Source organism: Sciurus carolinensis, chromosome 1 (genome assembly GCF_902686445.1).
Source record: "Sciurus carolinensis chromosome 1, mSciCar1.2, whole genome shotgun sequence".
NCBI lineage: Eukaryota > Metazoa > Chordata > Mammalia > Rodentia > Sciuridae > Sciurus > Sciurus carolinensis.
The window spans coordinates 174,217,986-174,243,827 of record NC_062213.1 but is presented as its reverse complement, the minus strand read 5'-3'; the positions used below and the strand labels follow the sequence as shown (position 1 = coordinate 174,243,827).

The window sequence follows — 25,842 nt, the reverse complement described above, 5'->3', positions numbered from 1 at the left end:
AATCCTTTGAATTTTACTCTAGAAAACAATTTAACAATCTCTGCCATATAGATGAATGAGAAGAGCCCATGGGCACTAACTGGGTCCTTTGCATCAGGGTTAAGACTGTTGCTTATCTTTTAGCTGCTGGTCTCTAACTCACAGTTTACTTTGATCCCTTGACTTTCTCCAGGATAGGCTTTTTTTCCTCAGATGATTTCCTATGTGTTTAGACATATGCCCTTTAGATTAGGAGACAGCTCCCAAACATGAAGACCTGTAGTAATAGCTTAACACTTTTATGGTGCTTTCTCTGCGATAGGTACTTCACTACATCCTTAATTATCTTCATTTCACAGGTGGAGAATCCAAAGCATACACAAGTTAAGTAGCTTACTTCAATAAAGTTCTTCTACAGCTTACCTTAAAGTCTTACACAAAGTCTGCAATATAAATGCTTTCATTAATGGTTACTGAATGAAATTAAACTAGTTTCTGGGCTTATTTTCTTAACTTTCCTTTTGACTTTTCTCATCACAAGGTTTTTTAAATGATTAGAGAGTAATAGAAATTGAATAATAAGTGGTGTCAAGCTTTCAAGGAGTATGAGTTACTTAAATTGGTCAGAATCAGAATTTGAATAAGACCATACTTCGAGCCCTAAGGTAAAAGCCCTGTCATCCTCCACTAGGCCTGGGAATGATCAATGTTGCAGAAATGCCCACTTATTCTTAGCTCATTATTTTACCAATTTGGGATCTGTAATACGCTATCTTCCAGTCCCCAGCTCACTACAACAGCTGTTGTAGCCTGGCCCATGTCTCCTGGGTTAACAGTATTTCTGACACAGTGTGAGTTTTCAAGTTGGTATGCACAGTTTCTGCCAGGGTCTTCACTGCTGCCAAGTCTGAGTTGGAGGTTGCAACTGATTTGTCGGGGAGGGAATTTGGTACTTGTTACTGACGCAGGAACAAGGTGCTTTCTGGAGCTCTGATTTGCTGTACACTGAGTGTGAATGATGTCAAGCAGATCAGAGGACAGCTGATTCATTTGGGATCTGAAATTGACTCTGGCTCACTACTGCCTCCTGGGCTCTTAGGTCTTTTGTTGTTGTTGCAGCAGCAGCAGCAGGGTGGGGGGGATTCTGAATATCATGGTTTTGGAGAAAATTTCTTTAATTTTCACTGTAAGTTTAGGGAGCCTTTGTACATTTCTTTTGGCTGATGTATCCTTTGTGTGAGAGAACTTCCTGCCAAGAAGGGCAGAGCTTGAATAGCCAGGAGAATGATGAAACGGAGAAGGGAGAGACTGGGCGCACCGTGCCTGCGGATTCAGTAAGGAGGCTGGGGTCTCTGACTGGAAGCTGGAAAATGTCAGGAAAAGAACTAATGCCAACTAACACACTTCATTTGCTTGGATGAAGACTGCCTTGGAGATGCCTGTCGGGAAGAGGGCTGAGCTGGCTTCAGTAATTCAAGGTCAAAACAGTGGTCCCTGTCCAGGGCTTGTGTAGTTTCCAGTTCTGGAAACTTGAATTGGATGTAATTTTAGGAGTTCCTAGGTACTAGGGGAACTGGGATAACAATGAAAATAGTTTGTTCCTTATCTTGAAAGCAAATGCTAGTTTAAAGTTAGTGTCAGAGCTGCAAATACAAGCCCCAGGAATGTGAGAAACAGATGGAAATAAAAAGTACCTCCTCTGACGAGAGAGAGTGTTGCATTTCTGCCCCTGGCCTGTCAGCTCAGACCCTCAGACCTGCCCTTTTAGAGACAAGCGGAGGTCCTTTAGGATGTGCCTTGAATTTTATTTCTCTATAGGTTAATATAAAAACACACTTTATTAGGTAAGGATTTCAAGGCTAAGGAATGAGGGAAGGCTCCACTGCAGGGTGGTATTTCCAAGAGCTTCTGAGGCTTATTTAATGAAGTGCTGAGGGAATTGATGAGTAAGTTAGAGAACCAGTGGAAGAAGAGTCCTACAGTCCATTTACCTCAAACTGCCTTTGCTTAACTCACAGGGTGGAGAGAGTGCACTTAAGATTTTCTTCCTGGGTGTTAGTGCTTATCCCTAGACATTATGACTTGGTCAGATTTCTTCAGATTTCCTTTGGGCTGATACCTTTTAGTGTCTGTTGATGTTCATTGATTGAATTACTAATTCTACCAGACCCTGAAAAACAGCACTTGTTTGAAGAATATAATCAGGACATTTTAATCCCATGTCAAGACTACCAATGTAAATTGCCCTAAAAAAGAAACTTCATTTAAAGATGAGTTGTTAGCAAAGTCAAAATTTTAAATGTATTTTGTAGTTTAAGAAAATGTAAGTGATCAACAGTCATGCTTTTTGAATATTGGTGCAGTGGTATTGGGAATCCATGTATCTGTCTTAATGAATAAATTTGGAAAATAACACCTGAGGAGCTAGTAAGCAATTTATAAATCACTTTTCCATTTTCAAACACAGCTTCTTAGATTCAAGCCCCATCAGTTTTCAGAGTGGTAATTAGGATTAAAAAGGAAATGAAATTTGGTTGTCATAAACTTTTATAATCACAATAATATATTCATCAAAATAGTTAAATTTCATTTTATGTGATAAGATTTAAGGCTCTCAAACTTTATAAAAGCAAGATTGTTCAGGCTAACAAATATTAAATGGCCTATTGTATGTTTAATTAGCTCTAAATTACTTATACATAAAGGAATATATGTTGGGTCTGTGGAAATTTTGGCATGACTGTAATTTTAAATAGTTGTCTACCTTCCCCTTTCCTATTTTATCATACTTACTTCTTAGGTAAGTAAGCCAAAGGCATTTCAAGGTTTAATGAGAAGGAAGGCAAAGATTTCCTCTGAATATATGTAATTAGACATGAGCAGAAGGTAACCATATCCATATTCTAAATAGTCAGCAGTAATAACACAGGAAAGTAATGTTATTTTGAAACAGGTTAGGTGCTTTCTTGATACTTAAGTAATTTTTTACCTTTTAATTAAAATATTATAATTAAATATTATATTTATATATATATTATATATATATATACACACATGTCAGTATGGTAGCAAATTAAACACTGTGAATCTTATTTATTTTTCATCATCTGAGTCATATCTACCATTGACAACAAATTAGAAATCTGTATCACCTGTTTTCAACCTACTCTTGGTATTTAATAATCTTCAGTAGGACTGAACAAATTAGGATGGCTAGATTGTTTTCAGGGAGAAAAGGAACCCAGAAATTTAAATTTAAAATTAAAATTAAAATAGAAGCAAATTTAAGCAGAAGCAAAATTTATTATGCAGAATTAAATGACATAATTTAATATACTCATTAGGAAAAGTTAGCTAAATAATTGGTGTCATCATAGATATAATCAATAATTTATAAATTTTTTAGGATGTTTTACTTTTGTGGATATACACATTTCTTTAGGAAGTTTTAGTCATTGAACATGAACTATTACCTGTTTTTTACTAGTTGATGAGTTGCAAATTTATACAGTGTTTAGTTTGTCCCAAAGTCAATTCTAAATATTTTGAATAGCTAAAGCTTAAACTTTCAACTGTAATTTTATGGATTAAGTTTTAGTCCGTCATTCTTTGCCAACACTGATATTGAAGTAGAATATTTAAGAATGATTTTTGACCACTTACTTTTCTTGATTCCTAAACTAACTATTTTTTATATGTTCTTTTTGGTTGATAAATTATCACTGACCCTGTTTTTCCTACTGTGGTCCTTCTCAGAATCTCTACTCTTTGCCGAGGAGCCGATGTAAACCATCACATGTTCCCACCCTCATCAACTCCAGCTTTCTCCCTTGTTAAAATCCCATTTAGCGCTGATTGTGTTTTGGCTACTTCTCCTCTTGCCTTTTTCCTGAGCCCACAAGCCCACAGCAGTCCTGGCAGTCCCTGTTCCAGCTGCCCACTGCAGTGGAGGTAAGGAAACCTGCTGTGATGTGAATGTGGATCTTGTTGATTGCTTCTGACTTTGTAGATAAAATCCATACTTTACTCCTTAATAATGGGAAGAAACTGAGTAAGAATTAAGTCCTTCCAGAGGAGAATAAAGGGAATTCACAGTTATCTCCTATATTCAGACTTTCAGGAAAAGAAAATAGATTAGCACATTAACAGTAAGATAGTTTATGTGCCCATCCTGACTACTGGGCTATCTGTAAACTGTGACCACCCCAGAGCAGGACAGAGTGCTAGAGATCTTCAAAGATTAAGACATCCAAACTCCACATTTTATGCAACAGGAAAATTCAAGTCCAAAACGGGTTAAATCATTTAAGTTGATTAAATAGCCTCCTTCTATTTCTTTCTGCCTTCCTTTTTAATATTCAACATTATTTGAAGGCATACTATGTTCTGGACACCGGCTTAGGCATGGAAGACAAAATAGTGACCACAAAGTGATAAAGTTCCTATTCTCAGGGAAATTAGGTTCTAGGGAAGACAAACAAGTTAATGAGTAGATAAGTGACTTAATCAAAGGCCAGAAAGTGCAGTAAGACAAGGGGAGTAGGAAATGTGAGGGCCAGGCAGAAGTTGACATTTTCTATAATGGTCAGGGAGGTCCTCACTGGTTAGTTGAAATACGAGAAAAGATCTGAAGGAAGTCATGAAGCCAGAATAGAAGGATCTGAAGGAAAAGTGTTCAGGCTGATGCAACAACAGTAAGTGTCAAAGGCCTGATTTAGGAGCTTGCTTTGTGTGTAGTGTGTGCAGCAGAGAGTTCCATGAACCAGGCATAGAAGAAATTAGGTGGTGTATGATGGGAAATCAGGTCTGAGGTATAGTGGGAAGGCAGATTAAGAAGAACTTTAAGTGCCATTATATTTATTTTTATACTGAGTGAGGTAAGTAGCCATTAAAAGTCAAAGAATATCCTATTCAGAAGTTAGAAGGCAGATTAAGAGGCAAATGGTTGTTTGAACCTATGATGGTGCAGGTGTAAGGAATGATTAGATTTGGGACATATTTTGAAGGTAAAATTGATAGGATTTACCTGCAGGGTTTGTGAAAAAAGGGAAGTTAAGGATGACTAAAAATTTTGGACTGAACAGCTAAAAACTTGGGAGTTATCATAAACTAAGCCTGGATAATAGTGATAGCTAATTATAAATTCAAGGTCTAGGTTACAGGTATATAGTTAGAAATTGAGAGGATATATGTGATCTAATTCATTAGATTTGTGGGTTCATACAGTGAGTGACATTTAATGGAAATGTCCAAGGATTGAGTCCTGGGGTAATTTGACTTCTTGAGGTTAGGGAAATAATGATGAACTAGAAAAGGAGAAACCAGAAAGGAGTAACTGTTCAAGAAGAACCAAGAAAGGTATCTTGGAAGCCAATTGAAAAAAAAAAATCAAAAAGGAAGGTGTGATTGATCAATAGGTATTGGTAAAGCTTTTTGTTAGAAAAAAAAAGTAACCTAAAAAACTAAAAAAGTGGAAGCAAAATGCATTATTCAACTTTGGATTACAGAATTTGATGTAGGAGCTCAAATTCTGAAGACAACTTGGGATAGTGTTAGACTGACATAGAACAGTGTCGGGGGCTAACTCCTCCCTGAAGGCACCCTTTCTGGAGGAACTGATCTTCTTGGTATGAGTCTGAGAAAGATGGTAAGTTGATTAGCACCTACGACCTAAGGTGTGCCCACTCTTTGCACATGACTTGAAATAGCAGTATCTCTTGATGTCTGTGGTCCTAGAACACACAACCTAGGGCAAGGTTTTGCAGTATTGGGATAAAAACTTTTTAAATTTCATGGTTTTCCCCTCCCCTTAGACTTGTTCACATGTTTGATTGGTGCTTAGTATTTCATTTCATTCTTCTTTTATATTTGTTCCATGCAAAATGCCAGTTCAGTGATATGCCAAGGTGACTTTAACTTGTTTGCAGAATATTTTTGTATTCCTTTAAATAATCTTGAGATTCTGAGATTCAGTTTTTTGGAAATAGTTTGGAAATAGTTTTGAGGACTACTTTTAGGTTTTGTTTGGGGGATCAGAGCACCATTTGTGACTGACTTTTCCTTTCTACCAAAGCAATACTTTCTGAGTTCTCCACCTGATGCCTGTGTATTGTTTTTATCTCCCTTGAGCTGATGGGAACATAAACTATCCTGGCACTGTGTAAGCTCTGGAGAGTGTACCATCTGCTCTTTTTCTTGGACAATTTTCTTTTTCACATGTGCTGATTGGTACTTGACTAAAAACTCAAAGAGGAACTTCCTGTAGAGTTTTTTGTGTATAACTCTCTGCTCTCTGATACTCTGTCTCACAAATTCTAGCCACCTTAGCCTCCCCACATTCTCAATTCTGTTCCCTAACTCAGGGAAGACTGCTGGGCTCTTTTTGCTAACCATTCTTGTGTTGACAGGTTCTCCCTACAGTTACCTGGGGCAGTCTTAGGGCTTACTTTGTGTGTTCCCCTTCTGTCTAATACCTATAGTTTCACATATTTCATATGATTAGGGTTTTTGGGGGGGAGGTATTTTAAGGATTTTAAAAAAAAATAGGATCTCACTACAGTGCACAGCTGACCTCAAACTCCCTGGATCAAGTGATCCATCCTTGTGCCTCAGCCTCCTGAATAGCTGGAATTATAGGAGTACACCTCCATGCACAGCTGATACATATATTTTTAATTTTAAAGGCACAAGGTAAATCTTATCTCTGCTTCCCCATCTTGGCAGGGAGAAGTTCAATAAGGTCATGTTTCTATTATCAGAGATTATTGGTGGACTGATTGACATGTTAGATAAAACTTGTAGAAATAGAATAAGTTCTTTTTATTTTATCTTGCCTACAGAAGAAAATTGAGAAATGACACAAACTGAAGATAAAGTAACATTTGCTGAACATTTATTGTACTAAAGGTTTTTCTAAAAGATTTATATGCATTGTTGATTTGTTTAATCCTTAAAAATACTCTCATTAGGTTAATAACACAAGTTCATTTTATTTATGAGGTAGGTAATCCAAATAAATCTGTTTTATAGGTACAGAGAGGTTAAGGAAGTTATTCATAAACAGTAGAATTTGTCATTTAGTCCCAAAGCTTCTTATATCAATATGTCTGTGGTCTTAACCCCTTTATTATAATGTTTCTGATAAAACATATGGAGTTGAGTAGTATTTATTTAATAAGTTAACAAAAACCAAGCACTTAATAACTCCTAGTCACAGTTTTAAGAACTTTAAATTTGTAGGCGATGGCAGTTCTCACACACTGATTCCACGAGGGTAGATTTTATTATTACTGTTCATTTCATACATGGGGCATCTGGGGTACAGAGAGATTAAATAAGTTGCTTAAGATAATATAGTTGGTAAATGGCAGAACCGAGGTTAAAACCCTGGCAGTCTGACTTTAAAGACTATTCTTAACTATAGTGTTCTGCGTCTCTAAGATACTTCCCATATGCTGTATAATATGTTCTGAACCAAAATAATTTTTGCAGCCCCAGGTCTCATTTATCCCAAGGTGACATATTTATAACATTCTTTAATAAACCCCCCTATACTCTGGGATGAGAATTGGTATTCTCATAGTCCATGGTCACTTCCAGGCCATTGTTTTTACTGCCTGCTTTAAAAAACATGTTTTCCTCTATGCTTACATCATTTCATTTTGTTACCTTTTACCCCTGCTCCTTGGTATTCCCCACCAATCAGTGTGTTCTCTGTATTCACATTTACAATCTAGGACAGAAACAGTGCTTAGTGCACACAGTGATATATTTCCACTCTACACAATCCTTACCCATGAACATGTGCCTATTGAACTTTATTGTTATTAAGCAAAAGAGCAAGTAAAGTGGAAAGAAGAGGAAAATGGTTCCAGCAAATAATGTGAATAAGAAGTAAAAATTGAGAGCTACTGGCAGTGGCTTTGACCTCTGTATTGAATTAAATAACCTCCAACCTATAGTCAACTTGTAGATCTTCTAAGACTGTGATTCCATCTTATTGCTTGGCACTCAAGCATGGGTAGTATTGCGTTTTTTGGAATGATTCTGTTTTGAAAGATTGTTGGAGTCTGTGGTGTTAACTGGTATCCCTGAAGAAAGAGAGGACTTGGCTGTGTTTCTGGCTACTGTCCCAGCTGTAGGTCTTCTGGGGATAGAATTTTGATGGTAGCACCTTCCTGGAACATAGAGTTAGTTTTGAATTGCGTAGACTTCATCATCCTAAAGTAGGAGAGTTTGTAGCAAGAAATTCTTGGGAGAGTGATCTGTGTTTTGGAAGGATTCTAGCTTTAACCTGTTTTCCTACTGCATAGTAATACCTTCCATATAATGCCTAACAACAAGCTATTCAGCCCTTGCTTGAATTTCTTTGGCAACAGGGAGGTCACTGTTGAAACTTGGAGCCATTGGTGCCAGTCAGCCCTCTGGCCCCTCCTGTGTCTCATGTGAGGCTTTTTGTAAACTTGTATGGCAAAAGGACAGGTGTTCCTTTGGCTGCCTCCAAAATGAAGCAGCCTTTGAACCCTCTTTGGGGTAGCGTCAAGATTATTTCCTACTAAACAGAAACCCTGTTTTCATTTTACCAACACCTGCTATTCTTGTCTTTCTTCTTTTAAACAACTGCTTTTCAAAATAATTCCAGAAGAGGAACATCTCCAGAACTTGTTCTTATCCTGATCCTACCATATACCAGGAATAGGCAAATAGCTTCCCTTTTTTCTACCTCAGTATTCTACATCATTAAAATGGGGATAATAACACTACAAGGATTACAGTAAGCATTAAACAAGTTAATACATGTTACATTTAGACTAATACCTGCCATCCTCATTACTTCATTTTGTTTCCACTAAGTTTCTCATGTTCTGACTTTCCTGTGGATAGATTTAAGCATCCCTTACCATGTGTCCTTACCATGAAAGCCTTTTTCCTGACTGAGTAAAGGCCATGGCGATTAGGTACCTATTGCTTTATATGGAGCTCACTAATTTTTGCCTCTGAAGGTACCCTTTGGACTTGCCAAGACAGAGGCAGAAATGAGAAACATTCTGAATTACATTCTTTTAAAAGGACCATTATGTGGTAGTGGAAGTCATCTGAATAGTTTTCAGGTGTTCATTTTTTCCTCTGTGTCAGGGAAGGGGTAACTTCAAAGTATCTTCAGGAGAAATGATTCCCTTATTAGGGAAGGGTACACTGTTGGTTTTTGTCTTTTTAATGGAAAGGTGAAGTAATGAAGAATGCTAGCTGTGATTTAACCTCAGGAAACCTTGTATGGGGAGAGTTTTTCAAAGACCCTGCCTTCACCAGACTCTGAGTAAACATATAACTGTAAATCTTTCTGTTCAGCAAGATATCAAGTGCTTGCTCCTGGCTTAAAAGCATGACGATGATGCTTTCTATAATATTTCTGTTTCTGAAAGTAGGAAAATTTTGTTATACTGAATATAATGTTGTATAGGGGAAAAAATCTCAAGAGCATTCCAGAGAAGAGAGGGAGAGGTATATATAGTCCCAGTGTCTACATTATCAGGTCAATATTATCTATATCCCCCCCCAAAAAAGAATATATATATAGAAGAAAATATATATAAAATCTATATCCCCTCCTTCTTTTTTTTCTTTTTTGATTATTTTGAAGCAGATCCAGACTTCATGTTATTTTATGTATAAACATTTCAGTTTGTATCACTAAAGATAAGGAATCTTTAGGAGAATAACCATGGTATGTTAGCACACCTAAATTAATAATTTATCAATATTGTCAAATATCTAGTTAGTGTTCAAATGCTTTATATATATTTTTTTGGGGGGGGGAATAAGTAGTACTCTTATCTCCCCCCAACCCCCTTTGTGATGCTGGTAATCAAACCCAGGGCCTGCACATGGTGGGCAAGTATTCTGCATCTAAGCTACACCCCCAGCCCATGCTGGGGTAACAGGCCTAAACCTAAACTGTCATGGACATTATATCTGGTGACTTTATGTCTTCTTTAATCGAGGGTTTTCCTGCTTTCTCTTTTTTTTTTTTTTCCTACTTATAACTTAATTTACTGTAGAAACTGAATTGCTTATTAATGGAGTCTTTACCATGTTCTGAATTTCTCTCATTGTATCCCTGAAGGGTTAACTATTCTTATGACCCTATATTTTCTATAAACTGGGAGTTTGATCTGATTGTGATGGGGAGAGTTACTCAATAATTTGGTAATATATACATCTGTCAGTAAACAGGTCATGCAAGATTTTTTTCTTTCCTTTTGATAGTATTGGCCCCCTGATAATTATCACCTAGATCTTAGGAGTTATTAGTAGTTTTCAGAAGATGATATTCCCATTCCCATTCTATAAGCTACAATATTATACAAAAGGAATTCTCCCCTCATTATTTACTTGTCTACCCTGAGGTGCAGTGGCGTACCCTTGAGTCAACTCAGATTTTTTGTTTGTTTGTTCATTTTGTTACTGGGGATTAAACCTAGGGGAACTCTACCACTGAGCTATATTTCTAGTCCTTTTTATTTTTTATTTTGAGATAGGGCCTTGCTAAGTTGCAGAGGCTGACCTCAAACTTAAGATCCTCCTGCCTCAGCCTCCCAAGTTGATGGGATTACAGGTGTGTGCCACGCTGCCTTGCTTATCTAAACTCTTTACTGAGCCTTCAGCCTAGAGCCTAAGTGTCACCCATTCCTTTATCAGTGATTCACACCTGCTATCTTCTGCTTTGTAGTGAAGGTGATTTGCCCAGAGCACTGTAGCCAAAGGAATGTGTTATAAGGTCCATAACGCTTGTTGTTTAAGTAACTAACCCAATGTTCAGCTAAGGAAAACTTTGTAAAAAGAGGAAGTGTGTTTAGTAATCATCTTGGGGCAGGTTGCTATAGACTGGGGCACAGAGCTTGTCTTTCATGTCCCTGGATGATACAGAAGAAGGATCTGATACTTTCATGTCCCTGGATGATACAGAAGAAGGATCTGATACCAGTACTGATTACCTCATTTTATAGATAGGGTGGGTTCATGGAGAGAGAATCTACTGTTAAGGAACTAGTACACAAAGAGTAGAGTCAGACAAGTAATTTTTATGACAGACCCTTGGCATAGAAGAACTAATTTTTATGACTTTAGTTATTTGATAATGCATATATAGTCAGGCACAGAATGACTTTTCCATCAGTGATGGATCACATATATTATGGTAGTCCCATAATATTATAATGAAACTGAAAAATTCCCATTGTTTAGTGATAAAGCTATTATAACATTGTAGCACAATATAAGGTATAAACAAATGTACTTGCACTACCAAACATAAAAGTATATAGCACAGTTATGTATAGTCTGTTATGCTTGATGATGACAATAAATGACTATATTACTGATTTATGTATTTGAGTGTACTTTTAATGGTTATTTCAGAATGTACTTATATAAAAGTTAAATATAAAGCAGTATGCTGTGTTAACTGACAGCAACCTCATATCTCAAGTTTACTCATACATGAGAAAATAATTGCACCATTTTCTCTTGATTTAATTTCATGTTGTTTTATTCATCATGGCCCTAGGAACAATAGGCTATAACACATGTATATACATGATATCCTTGGTATGTAAACTATACAGTCTAGGTTTATATAAATATACTTGATGTATATACAATGACAAAATCATTTGACAATGTGTTTCTCAGAATATACCCCTATCATTAATGTGTGACTGTATATTTTCATATTGTTGGAGGTATATCTTCAGGATGAATTTCTAGAACTGGAATTGCTGAGTCAAAGGATAAAAGTATATGTAATTTTATTAGGTGTTGTCCAGTTAATGCCATTTTGGATTTTCACCATTGTTCATAGTCTTGCCTATGGAAAGTAGTGTCAAACTTTTGAACTTTTGCCAATCAGGTAAGTAAGAAATGTTATCCCAGTGTAGCCAACTGAAAAGTCATATTAAAGTGTTCCTTACAGATGAAGAATTTATTTCCTAACATTATGTGAAGGGAATTTGTTTTCCTGTCCTTGGATATTGAGATTTCATCTGTCCATGTGTCCATCCACCCACTTAGTAGTAGGACCTCTGAGCAGGAGAATAAATCCAAATGGGCAACAGAAATTTTCCTAGCATCGGGTAGAATGAAGGATTCTTTTTATCTAGTAAGCTTTCAGGTTTAAACTCTATTGCAACCATTCACAAAAATTTTCTAGTAATTTCTCTGGACTATAGCAGACTCCCCTCTTCCCCCGCATCCAGTACTAGGGATTGAACCTGGGGACACCCTGCCACTGAGCTACATCAGCAGCTCTTTTGTATTTTAAAATTTTGAGACAGGGTCTTGCTAAATTGGTCAGGCTGACCTGGAATTTGCAGTCCTCCTGCCTTAACCTCTTAAGTTGCTGGGATTCAAGTATGCATGACCATGCCTGGATAATTAAAATTAATTTTAGAATTCTTAGAATAGTTAAAACAGCCTTTTCCTCACAGCTATGGTTCAAGAAAAGAAAACCCATGTGTTTGTATAGTCCGCAGCTGAAGATGAATGTTAGTTTTTTTTTTTTTAGAGGTTTATAAAAAACAAGGAATATGTGACCCAGACCACATGTGGCCTACAAAACCTAAGATGTTTATTACTTACCCCTTTACACAAAATGTTTGCCAACCCCTTCCTAACCCATTTGAAAATCAGTTCCTGAACTTATATCCCATCACCCCTGAATGTATACTTCCTACCGATATTTTCATGATCACAATAGTCATTAAAATCAGAAAATTAACATTGATAAATACTATCATCTAATTCATAAACTTAATTAATATTTCACCAAATGTCCTAGTAAAATCCTTTATAACAAAAAGATCTGATCCGGCCGGGTGCTAGAGGCTGAGGCTTGGGAGGCTGAGACAGGAGGATCATGAGTTCAAAGCCAGCCTCAGCAAAAGTGAAGCACTAAGCAACTCAGTGAGACCCTGTCTCTAAATAAAGTACAAAATAGGGCTGGGGATGTGGCTCAATGGGTGAATGCCCCTGAATTCAATCCCCAGAACCCCCCCCCCCAAAATTTAGTATAACCCCAAAAGAACAGGCAATGAAAACAAAAATAGGCAAATGGGATTTTATCAAACTAAAATGCTATTGCACAGCAAAGGAAACAGTGAGTGAAGAGGCAACCTATGTATTGGGATTGGGAGAAATTTTTTCTAACACTTTTTATTAGTGACTTTGTTTACTTACTCTTTTTGTGGTGCTAGGGTCAAACTTGGGGCCTCGTGCATGCAAGGCAAGCCGCTCTTCCACTGAACCACATCTCCAGTCCCTAGAAGAAAATAGCTGTAAATCATACATCAGATACGGGGCCAACATAAAAAAAAAAATACATAAGGAACATAACTTCTCAATAAAAAGAAAACAAATAACCCTATTAAAAATAGGCAAAGGAGAGCTTGATGGGTAAGTGGCTCAGTGGTAGAATGCATGCTTAGCATGTGAGAAGTGCTGGATTTGATCTCCAGTGTCAGTCTTTCAGTCAACCGATTTAAAAAAAAAAAAACAAAACTGGCAAAGGACTTGAATAGACATTTCTCAAAAGATATGCAAATGACCAACATACATAAATGTAAAAAATTTTTAATGTTTAACATCTTTGTTAGAGTAATACACATTAAAACCATAATGAGATACAACCTCCCACTTACTACATTGACTATTATCAAAAAGATGAAGAAGGAACAAGTGTTCACAACAATGTAGGAAAAAGGAAACCCCTCATGTACTGTTGGTAGAAATATAAATCAATACAACTATTTTAAAAAATACTATGGATGTTAATTGAAAAACTAAAAAGAGTATCTTATGAGCAATGTCACCACTGGGTATATACTAAAGGAATTGAAATTAGCATTCTGAAGAGATATCTGCACTCCTGTGTTCATTGCAGCATTAGTCACAATAGCTAAAATAAGAAAATAACCTAAACGTCTGTTAATTGATGAATGAATTTGAAAGATATATGTATACACAATTGTATACTATTCAGCCTTTAAAAAAACAAATGGGTTGGGACTGTGGCTCAATGGCAGAGTGCTTGCCTGGCTCATGCGAGGCCCTGGGTTCGATCCTCAGCATCACATAAAAATAAATAAAGGTATTGAGTTCATCTACAACTAAAAAAAAAAAAATTAAAAACAAACAGAAAACCAAGAAGTTCTTTCATTTGCAATAACATGGATGAATCTAGAGCACATTATATTAAGTGAAATAAGTCAGATACAGAGAAAGATACCATATGATCTCACTTATATGTAGAATCTAAAAGTCAAATTCATAGAGAACAGAATGGTGGTTACCAGAGGATGGGGAGGTAGATGGGAAAAGGGGAGATGTTGGTCAACAGGTTCAAAGTTATAGTTAGATAGGATGGATCATTGACAGCATAATGACTAGTTTGTGTACTGTATATTTCAAAGTAGCGCAAACAGAGGCTATGAAATGTTCTCACCACAGAGAAAGTACAAACATGAAATAAAGGATATACAATAAAGGATATACTAATTAGTCTCATTTGATCATTGCACAGCATATGTTTCAGGACATCACATTGTACATCATAAATATATATGATTTTTTAAAAATCTGATTCATGATCATGAACTTTCTAGGCTTCCCTCACCCACACTTTAGCGCTGGGGATTGAACCAAGGGCTTCTCCTTTCCATGTGCAAGATAAGCACTGTACTCCTGAGCTCTGCCCCCATGCCTCAGATGTTATAGAATGTCATTGTTATTTCTCTTTAATCTCCTTCTGAGCAACTTTGTAGAATTTTTCAACTTTTATAACCTTAACACTTTTGAAAATTATAAGCCAGTTATTTAGCACAGTGACCCTCCATTTCAGGTTTGCGTTTGGGGCAGGAATATCACCAACTGGATGTTACGTTCTTTTTATTGTACCCAATCAGGTGATATAGTATTTCATTTTGTCTTATTAGTATGAAGTTAACCTTGATCACTTGATTTATGGTGGTGCTTGCTGGATTTCCTCTGTAAAGTCACCTTTCCCCCCCCTTTTTAAAAGTATTTTGTGAGTAGAAATGAAATTACAAAAGTGTCCTATTCCTCCTGTTTTTAAAAAAATTTAAATTATTCTCCCCAAATTTCAACCTACTATTTTTAGTGTCCATTAATATTTTGTGGCTGTGTAAGTATACTACTCTGGTTGTGAAACAGTATTTTTCTAATTCCATTGTTCTTTCTTTACTCAAAAGTTACTATATTGACTCTTACAAAAAAGATGAAGGAACAAGTGTTCACAGTACAGTGAACACAGTACTGAAAGCTCTCTGCTTTCCCTATTCATTTTTTCACTCATTATACCACACGAACCCTAAGGATTCCTATTTTATCTAATGGCTTAAAATCTGTTAATATCATTGTATATTTTGTTGCTCATACTGTACTGTTTTATCAAGAGGAATTTCTTCATGCTGGATTCTGGTCTCTGTCATTCTTTGAATACTTTCTAACTTTCTGACCCTGTAAGATATTCCTATCTGGCTTATTTTGAACCCTTCCATGTCTGTTCTCTAAATAGCCATTTCTCTAAGGAGGGTAGTTCTTTTTGGTGGAAAATATTATTAAAAGTCAAGTAATGGATAGTAGATGGAGTTGCTGGTATTTGGGTTCACTGTTCCCAGGGAATGTGTGTATATATCACACATATATCTGGTTTTACAATTTTTTATTGGTGCATAATAGATATACATAATAGTAGGATTCATTGTACCATATTCATTCATTCACATAACATAAACTGATCAATTCCATTCCCCAGTCACTCCTCTTGAGCTCCCCTCTTTCTTCCCCTTTATTCCCTTCCTCCACTTTAATGGTCTCCCATCTGTTTCTATGAAATCCTTTTGTGTTTTTTTAATACCCTTTTTTTGGTCTCTAGCTTCCACGTAGGAGAGAAAACATATGACCCTTGAGTTTGACTTATCTCACTTAACATGATGCTTTCCAGTTTCATCTCTTTTCCTGCAAATGACATAATTTTGTATTTATGGATGAATAAATGTATATACTACATTTTATTTATCCATTTATCTGTTGACAGACATCTAGGCTGGTTCCATAACTTGGTTATTGTGAATTACAAGGCTATCCATGTATCTTTGTAGTATGCTAGCTTTAATTCTTTTGGATAAATACTGAGGAGTAGTATAGCTAGGTAATATGGTGGTTCCATTCCTAGTTTTTTGAGGAATCTCCATACTGATTTCCACTGTCGTTGTACTAACTTAGTGTACTTCCTTTTAACCCACATCCTTGCCAGTATTGTTACTTGTATTCTTTTTTTTTTTTTTTTTTTTTTTTTTTTGTACTGGACATTAAATCCAGGGGTGCTTAACCACTGAGCCACATCCCCAGCCCTTTTATATTTTTTATTTTGAGACAAGTTCTTGCTAAGTTACTTAGGACCTCACTAATTTGCTGAAGCTGGCTTTGAACTCGAGATCCTCCTGCCTCAGCCTCCTGAGTTGCTGGGATCACAGGCATGTGCCACGGCACCTGGCTCGTTGTATTCTTGATGATTGTCATTCTGATTGGAGTAAGACGGAATCTCAGTGTAAGTTTGATTTGTGTTTCCCTGGTTGCTAAAGTTGAACAGTTTTTCATACATTTGTTGGCCATTTGTACTTATTCTTTGGAGAAGTGTCTGTTTAGTTGATTTGCCCATTTATTGATTGCCTGTGTGTGTGTGTGTGTGTGTGTGTGTGTGTGTGTGTGTGGTTTTTTTTAAATATACCTGCCTATACTGTTGGAGTGTTGCCTTTGTTTTATTCTAGCAGTTGCAAAGTTTTTGGTGCTGTTCCTAGCTAGGTGTTTGACCCATTTTGAATTTACTTTTGTACATGAGAAGTAGTACGTTCTACATATGGACATCTGGTTTTTGCAGTACCATTTGCTTAAATCACTGTTTTTTTTTTTTTTAACAACATGTTTTTTAGTGACTTTGTCAAAGAGCCAATGACTGTATTTGTGTGGGTTTGTCTTTAAGTCTTCTGTTATGTCCCATTGGTGTACATGTATATTTTTATGCCAGTATCATGCTGGTTTTGTTACTATAGTTCTGTAGTGTAATTCGAAATCCAGTATTGTGATGCCTTCAGCATTGCTCTTTTTTACTCAGAATTGCTTTGCTGTTCTGGATCTTTTATTCATCTTATGAATTTTAGGACTTTATTCTAGTTCTCATTCCTAAAGTTTCAAAATTTTTCTGCTGTTCTTTCACTGAATAAGTTGTCAGTATCATTTGCCCCTATCTCTACTCCTCCTTTGATGCCAGTGAGTCTTAGTTTGGTGTCTGTGTTTTCTTAGAGTTCTTGTATATTTTAATCATAGTTTCTTTTTATCCTCCTTTAATACTCTCTAAATATTAAAGATCAGTTACCTTGTTTTCAAGCTCTGAGATTCTTCTTATTGATCTAATCTATTGGAGAGACTTTCAGCTGAATTTTTATTTGATTTATTGAGAATTTCATTTCCAAGATTTGTTTGATTCCTTTTCGGAATCTGTTTATTGAAATGCTTATTCACATCCTATATTTTCTCTTAGTTCAGTTCTTAGAACCTTTTAATTCATCAATTGTTTTAACAATCAACTTTTTGCATTATTCAGTTGTTGGGGAGGTTATAAACTTGAAGGCATCTTTTTGGTCATTTTTCTCATGTTTTCTGAGATCCTTTATTTGTACATCTGTTGTGATGGGTTTCTTTCTTCTTTTATGTGAGGATCTCTAAGTGAGCAGCTATTCTTTTACAGGAAGCCCTGGACTTAGCTTCTGATCAAAGTGCTAAGTTCAACCACCAAGTACCACTTTGACAGGAGAGAACAACTGCCTGTGCCACTGCAAATTTCACTGCAAACCATTATTAGTAATGATCTGTACACCTATGTTAGCCAATAAGAAGAGCGAGTAAGAAATACCATAGGACAGGCTGAAAAGATTAAGGATGAATGGTAGTATACTAACTTGAATTGGAAGAAGGGTTAAAAATAGAGAAAAGAAGAAAAAGGATGGAGAGAAGAAGACAAGATAAAATTAGGGAAAGGATGGAGAGGGGAAGGGAATGGAATGAGAAAGAAGCAAAGAGGTGTTACAAAGGATCCAATTAATTGACAAAATATGTCTAATGAATTGAAAAAAAAAACAATGATGGAAGACACTGGGTATCACTTTACATAGAGCAGCTTATGCAATAGTACTCATTAAAAATTTGATTTTCTTCTTGCTGAGATTTTCTAAATGGAGACATTTCTTTCTGGGATTTTGATTTTAGAATCTCCCAGCTATGAGGATGTTTGTGTGACTGTAATATCATGCTATTTGTTTTCAGCCATGACACAGACTAAATATCTTAGGGGAGTCTATGTGCTAAGCCCCACCCACTCCTTGCATGGCAGCAAGTACTGGGGAAGCGTTGTCCATTTCAGAGCAGAATTCACCCTTGGTATGGCTTTGTTACTATGATTGAGATAAGAGTATAACTTTGGCAGGCCTGCTGGCTAGCCCTCTCACCCCTGCAGCCTGTGGACTGATCTGGATTGTGCCTCACCCCTCATTCTGAGAAACTCAGTGCATGTTCTAGGGGAAGGTTTGTGCATCAGCCTATCCTCCAGACTTTTCCTGGGTTTGGGGGAGGTAGCAGGGTCCATGGTAGAATGTTATGGGTTCATCACTTTCTTCCTGACCCTGATCTGCTCCATTTTTACCTTCTGTCAGGCCTGGCTCCCTGTCAGAGTTCAGACTGATAGTTTCAGGGGAAAGAACCTCTCACACTTCTACAGACAGAAGATACAGACCAGAAGCCCCTGTGATTACTCAGAGCTTTCCCTAAGTCTGTGTTAGTCTCACTCCTTTATCCAGATTGACTCACAGCTTGGACATCCGTCAATCTAGTAAAAGTAAAGCCTCCGTGGCTATAGGTCCTTGAGGACTTAAAAACAAAGTACCTCTAGAACAAAAGAAAATAAAATCTAAAAAAAAAAAAAAGCAAGAAAAATGAAAAACTGAGATAAACTGCAGAGATGTCTAATCTCCTGCTTGGAAAGTCCAAAGTTTTCACTGCTTTCCCGCTTTCATTAAATCTGCTGGAAAGGGCTAGGACTCTCCTGAGCCAACTGACTTCTCAGTATCTGAGCAGATTTTCTGCTCAGATTTTGAATTTGCTGCATCTGCTTCCTCAAACTGCCTGGGAGAATTTCCTTCAGCTCGGTGAAGGTATACTTTTCCTCCCCCCCAGTGCCACTGTGTGCCTAGCACTTCCTTGGTGTGTTCCTTTTATTAATTCTCTCTCTATTGTAGAAACTGATATTTCTGGTTTTCTCCTGATTGCTAAATCTCTGAGTTGCCTGATGACCTTTTCCCACAGCCTTTTCACCTCAACTTGCTGATGCAGAACTGTCATTTGATTCAATCTCAGAATGCAGCTACCATATGGTGTAGGTTTCTCTAATCCACCATTTTTTCCTCACACATGTATCTTAAAGCTATATACTCACATTGGTACCTCTATTTCAATTCTAATTCAGTCTAGTTTTCTCTATTTTCATATTTTTAATTATCTTCTTTGACAGTAAGAATGCTGGCCCCCTTTATCTTAGCTTCTCTGTGTGTGCTCTCCTCACCTTGCTGGGTCTCGACCATTCCATGCCTGTCTGACACTACTGTTCTCTCTAAGCTGACAACTTTCTTACCCACCATCAGTTTTTGACATCAAAAAGGATTAAGGGATCAATTTCCAGTACCAAAAAAAAAAGTTTTATGAGAGATAATTAACATACGTAAAATTCACCAATTGTGATTTGATGTTTTTACTAAATTTATAAAATTGTCCAATAATCACCATAATCTAAATTTAGAACATTTCTACCATCCAAAATTTTCCTTGTGCCCATTTGGAAGTTAATTTTACTTCTTCTATTCCCAACCCTAGGCAATCACAGATCTGCTTTTTGGCTCTGTAATGTTGCTATTTCTGAACATTTCATATAAATGGAATCATACAATTCATAGTTTTTTGTTCTGACTTCTTATTTTATTTCTGACTTCTTTTACTCAGCATGTTTTTGAAATTTATCTATGTTGCTGCACATATTATTAGTTTGTTCCTTTCTATTGTTGATTCCATTGTTGTGTAGACCATATTTTGTTAGTCTATTCAGTAATTGGTGGACATTTGGATTGTTTCCATTTTGGGCCTATGATGTGTGATATTCCTGTGAACATTTGCATACATGTCTTTGGGTGGGCATATTTTTTCTCTCTCTCTTGGGTAGAGTCCTAGGAATGAAATTGTGTTGCATGATTAAGTTTATGCTCACTGGTTATTTGGGGAGGGGGGTTGGGGGGGTGCTAGGGATAGAACCTGGGGTCTTACAAATGCTAGGCACATTCTAGTGAGCAGATAGTAATAGCTCATTATGGTATTAATTTGCATTTCCCTAATGACTAATGAGCATCTTATCACATTATTAACTATATCTTTTTCATGTAATATATTAAAATATTTTGTGCATTTAAAATTGGATGATGATGATGATTTTGTGGGAGGGAATCTGGGGTTTGCACGCTAGGCCTTGCAAAGGTGTGTGGCACTTCACCCAGCTCTGATACTTCTCAATTTTTATTAGAAAAGTTAGATGCCCCTTCTCTTGGTTTATTAGGGCCCTCTGCTTTTGTGCATCATGGCATAGATTACTGAAATTGTTTTGCCTCTTACTCGGTAAGTTCTTTGAGGACAAGACTATTTAATTTACTGTTGATACCTAGGTAGTATAATATAATCAGTATAATATAGAATATTCAGACATAGTTATTTGTCTGAATATTTGTTAGAAATGTACACACCTGGAGCTGGAGTTGTGGCTCAGTGGTAGAGCCTGGCATGTGTGAGGCCCTGGGTTCAATACTCAGCACCACATGTAAATAAATAAAAGATCCATTGACAACTAAAAAAATACTTAAAGAAAAAAAAAAAGAATGTACATACTCAATAAATATCCTTTTTGGGTGTCAGTATCTTATCAGAGAATGACTCTTTAGATACTGTCTCATTCATTTTTTTGTTGCCAAACCTCTAGTGTTCTAACTATGACATAATGTGCTTTCAGTAAATATTTGTTTATTGTTAGGCATTTTCATGTAATTATTGTCATCCTGAAAAGCTTTCTTCTCTGGGTCTGGTTATTAGAATTCTACTCAAGCTTCCAGCCACCATACCCAATTGGCTTCATCTATGTTCTTAACGTTGAATTTTGAGCTCTTCGTATGACAGATACAACTCTATTTGATATATGCTTAGCAAATATTTTCCCCCTGTCTGTGGCATGTCTTTCCTTATTTTTAATGGTGTCTTCTGAAATTTTAATTTTAATTTTGTGGATCATACATTTGGTATCATATCTAAGAACTATGTGCCTAATCCAAGGCTATGAAAATATTCTTCTTTTTCCTAGAAACTTTTTGTTTTTAGTTTCTAAATTTAGTACTATGATCTGTCTTAGTTTATTTTTATGTATGTTATGAGGTAACGGCTTTGTGTGTTATATGTGTTTGAGACTGCCCATTTGTTCCAGCATAATTGTTGAAAGGCTGCCCTTTTAATTGTCTTAGCACCTTTGTACCAATCAGTTGATCACAAGTATTAATGGATTCTCACTGGACTATCACTTCTGTTCCATTAATATTTATGCCTGTCCTTGTACAGACCCCATATTGTCTTTGAGTAATGTGGTCTTACCTGAGTTTTAAGGTTTTTTGTTTTTGTTTCTTGGTGTTGCTGGGGGTGGAGCTCAGGGCCTCATCCATTCTAGACAAGTGCTTTTAACTCTGAGCTAAACTCATAGCCCTTAAAGTAAATTTAGAAATCAGGTAGTGTAATTTCTTCAGCTTTGTTCTTCATTTTCAAAATTGACTGAATTGCTTTGTGTTTCCAGATAAATTTGAGGATCAGTTTATTGGTTTCTGTAAAAAGGCCTATTAAAATTTTGATAAGGATTGCTTTGAATTTATGGTTCAGATTGGAGAATTGCCACCTTGCTAATAATGAATCTTTCAATCCATGAACATGGAATGTCTATTTATTTAGCTCTTTTTAATGTCTTTTACTAGCACCTTGTAATTTTCAGTGTACAAGTCTTGCACTTCTTTTTTGGGGCAGGGGGCAGGTATCAGGGATTAAACCCAGGAGCACTTAACTAGAGCCATATCCTCACCCTTTTTGCATTTTATTTAGATACAGGGTCTCTCTGAGTTGCTTAGGGCCTTGCTAAGTTGCTGAAGCTGGCCTCAAACTTGGGATCCTCCTTCTTCCACCTCCAAAGTTGCTGGGATTACAGGCATGGGCCACTGTGCCTGGCTTCATTCATTCATTCAATTCATTCAGTTCAGTCAATTCATTCCTTCCTTCCTTCCTTCCTACCTTCCTTCCTTCCTTCCTTCCTCCCTCCCTCCCTCTCTCCTTCTCCCTCCCTCCTTCCCTCCCTAATGCAGTGACTGCAACCTCCAGTAGAGTATTGAGTAGAAGAGCCAGAAACAGACATACTTGCCCTGTTCCCCCTCTTTGGGAGGAAAATATGCAGTCTTTGATCATTAACTACTTTGTATGGTTTTACATATGCCCTTTCTTGGGGTATTCTCTTAACTATTCCTAGTTTCGGCTTCCAGGATTATCCAAGATGGCCACTCTGGCTTCCAAATGTGTTGGCAAATGGGAAGCTGCAGCTCAGGGTGTGGACGTGGCCAGCTGGAGGTCCTGGAAGCGGGGTACGGTTGGTCAGGCAGGGATCCTGGAGTTCGGGTGTGTTTGGTGTGGTTGTGGGATCCTGGAGGCTGGGTGCAGTTGGTCTGGGGTCCTGGTGATAGGGCGCAGTCAGTTGGTCCGGGGGTCCTGGCGGCAGGGAGCTGTCGATGTGACGGTCCCAGAGGCAGGGAGTGATCGGTCGGACTGAGGGATCCTGGAGACAGGGCTCAGTCAGTCTGGCCAAGGGTCCTATGGGGCCTGGCTGTTGTCTCAAAATGGCAGCAGCCACGTGTAATCAAACCTGCAGGTACTGTAACAGTGAACTTCCAGGCAACAGCAGGCAGCTGGTGCTCCACTGGTGGTCGGTGATCAGTTCGCTGACTGTTGTCAGATGATCAGGAGGTGAACCTTGTGCGTTGGGTGATGGATAGGTGAGAGGCAGGCAAATGGCGAATGGTAGGCGCCTGACAGCAATCTGCACTCAGAAAAGGCGTCGATATGCTGGCAGACTACAGGTGGTCACAGCAGACAAATGGGGTAAACAGCAGGGGATCAATAAGCAGCAAAAACTGTCTCACCAAGAAACAGATATCCTCTGCTTGAAACCAGAGTTATGGAGCAACAAGGAATGCAGCCTCCCTCTAGTCTGCCATCTTGGATCTCCCAACTATTCCTAGTTTGTTGAGAGCTTTTAGCATCAGTGTGTGTTAGAGTTTTATCAAGTATGTTTTCTGCTTTTGTTGAGATGACCCCCCCACCCCCTGGTCACCGTTTTTGGTTCAATTTTAAATCATTTGTGCATGGCATACATTCCATGGTATATAATCCCTTTCCCTCTCATTCTGTTTTCCCTATCCCTTTTTTTACGGCTTTTAAATATTCTTATTTTTATTGTGCTTAAATACACATAACATAAAATTTGCCATTTTAACTTTTTTTAACTATACAGGTTTGTGCCATGAAGTACATTCATGTTACATAACCATCATCACCATCCATCCCCAGAAATTTATCTTTCCCACCTGAATCTCTGAATGCTTATTACTCCAACCTCTGGCAACCACTATTCTGATCTATCTTTATCAATTTGACTACTAGGTATTTCATGTAAATGGAATCATAAAATATTTTTCCTTTTGTGACTGACTTATTTCATGTCATATGTCTCCAGAGTTCATCTCCATTGTAGCAAATATCAAAATTTTCTTTCTTTTCAAGGCTAAATAATCTGGGCATCATGGTGCACACCTGTAATCTTGGCTACTCAGGAAACTGAGGCAGGAGGACTGCAAATTTGAGGCCAATCTCAGCAGTTGAGCAAGACCTTCTCTCAAAAATAAAATTAAAACACAAAAAAGAAGAAACAAAAAAATGGCTGGGGATGTAACTCAGTGATAGAGTGCCCTGGGTTCAATCCCAAGTACTGGAGGAAGGCAGGGGGAATGAATCCATAAAACTAAAAGAGAGAATAAACTTTCAGCAAGGAAATTCACTCAAGAGAATTTGAATACATGTCAAAACAAAAACTTGTACACAGATGTTCATAGCAGCAATTACACTCTGTGACATGCCCAGAATAGATGAATACATAGACAAAGACAGTTCCTTAGTGGCTGGAGGTGGCAAGAGGCATGGAAAGAGAAATGAATGCTAATGGATACAAGGTTTCTTTCTTTTTAAATTTTTTTTTTTTTTTTGTAGTTGTAGATGGACAGAATGTCTTTATTTTATTTGTTATGTGGTGCTAAGGATTGAACCCAGTGCCTCACGTGCACGTGCTCTGCCACTGAGCCACAACCCCTGCCCCAAGGTTTCTTTTTGGGGTGATGAAAATGTTCTGGAATTCGGTGGTGGCTATGCTTGTATTGCTTCAGGAATATGCTAAAAACCACTGAATTATACACTTGAAAAGAATGAGTTTATATTATATGAATTATATATAAAAGAGTAAAAAAAAGTTACTGGTTTAAAAAAAAAGGAACCAGGGAAAAAAGAAAAATTAACTACAAAGGAACATCAGTCATGCTAACAATAAGCTTCTCATCAGTAACATCATGAATCACAAGACAGTGGAATAGTATCTTTGAAGTACTGAGAAAAAGTTTACTCTGAACAATACGTGGAAGCATTTTATTCCTACTAAGTTAACATTGGAAGTAAGTATGCCATTTTAAGACATTTTCAGCAACTTAGTGAAACCCTGTCTCACGAAGGGCTAAGGACGTGACTCAGTGGTTAAGCGCCCCTGGGTTCAAGCCCTGGTACCAACAAAACAAAAGACCTAAAATTGAGAAGGTTTGTTCTCTAATCCTTCCTGAAATAATTGCTGTGGGATATTCAAAAAGGTGGAATATTCAAAGAGAGTGTCAAATAAAGAAATTAGAAAATATGTAGGCAAAAAGGCAAGCAGTTATTATGAAAACAATAACAATAATCACTAATTTGGCAATTTTCTTTTTTTATTTTTTGATTCATTGTACACAAATAGGCTACAACTTCCATTTCTCTGGTTGTAGAGTCACACCATTTGTGTAATCATACATGTACATAGGGTAATGATGTTTGTCTCATCCCATTATCTTTCTTCCCCCCACTCCTCCCACCCCTCTTTCCCTCTATGCAATCCATCCTTCCTCCATTCTTCCATTAACCCCCCTCCCCCATTATGTATCATCATTCACTTATCAGAGAAATCATTCGGCCTTTGGTTTTTTGGGGCTTGGTTTAGTTCACTTAGCATGATTTTCTCCAACTCCATCCATTTACATGCAAATGCCATAATTTTACTCTTCTTTATGACTGAATAATATTCTATTGTGTATATATACCACAGTTTCTTTATTCATTCATCTATTGAAGGGCATCTAGGTTGTTCCACAATCTAGCTATTGTGAATTGAGCTGCATCACTGTAATAGGCTGATTTTAAGTCCTTTGGGGATAGGACAAGGAGTCGGATAGCTGGGTCAAATGGTGGTTCCATTCCAAGTTTTCTAAGTAAGTAATCTCCATACTGCTTTCCAGAAGGGCTGCAGCAATTTGCATTCCCACCAGCAATGTA

General features: G+C 37.2%; 1 protein-coding gene across 8 annotated transcripts in view; it reads left to right on the top strand.

Annotated features, from left to right (window-relative positions):
* Positions 1-25,842, top strand: part of Mast2 (microtubule associated serine/threonine kinase 2) — a 234,633-nt gene that overhangs the window by 132,279 nt on the left and 76,512 nt on the right. The window contains exons 1-2 of one of the 8 annotated variants that reach the window (XM_047527499.1): positions 1,055-1,165; positions 3,736-3,930. The exons of 5 other annotated variants lie outside the window; for them this stretch is intronic. In XM_047527499.1, coding sequence (XP_047383455.1) covers positions 3,776-3,930 — 155 coding nt within the window. In that variant the 5' untranslated portion in view covers positions 1,055-1,165; positions 3,736-3,775. 2 more of the 8 variants (XM_047527479.1, XM_047527490.1) reach the window with 2 other exon arrangements.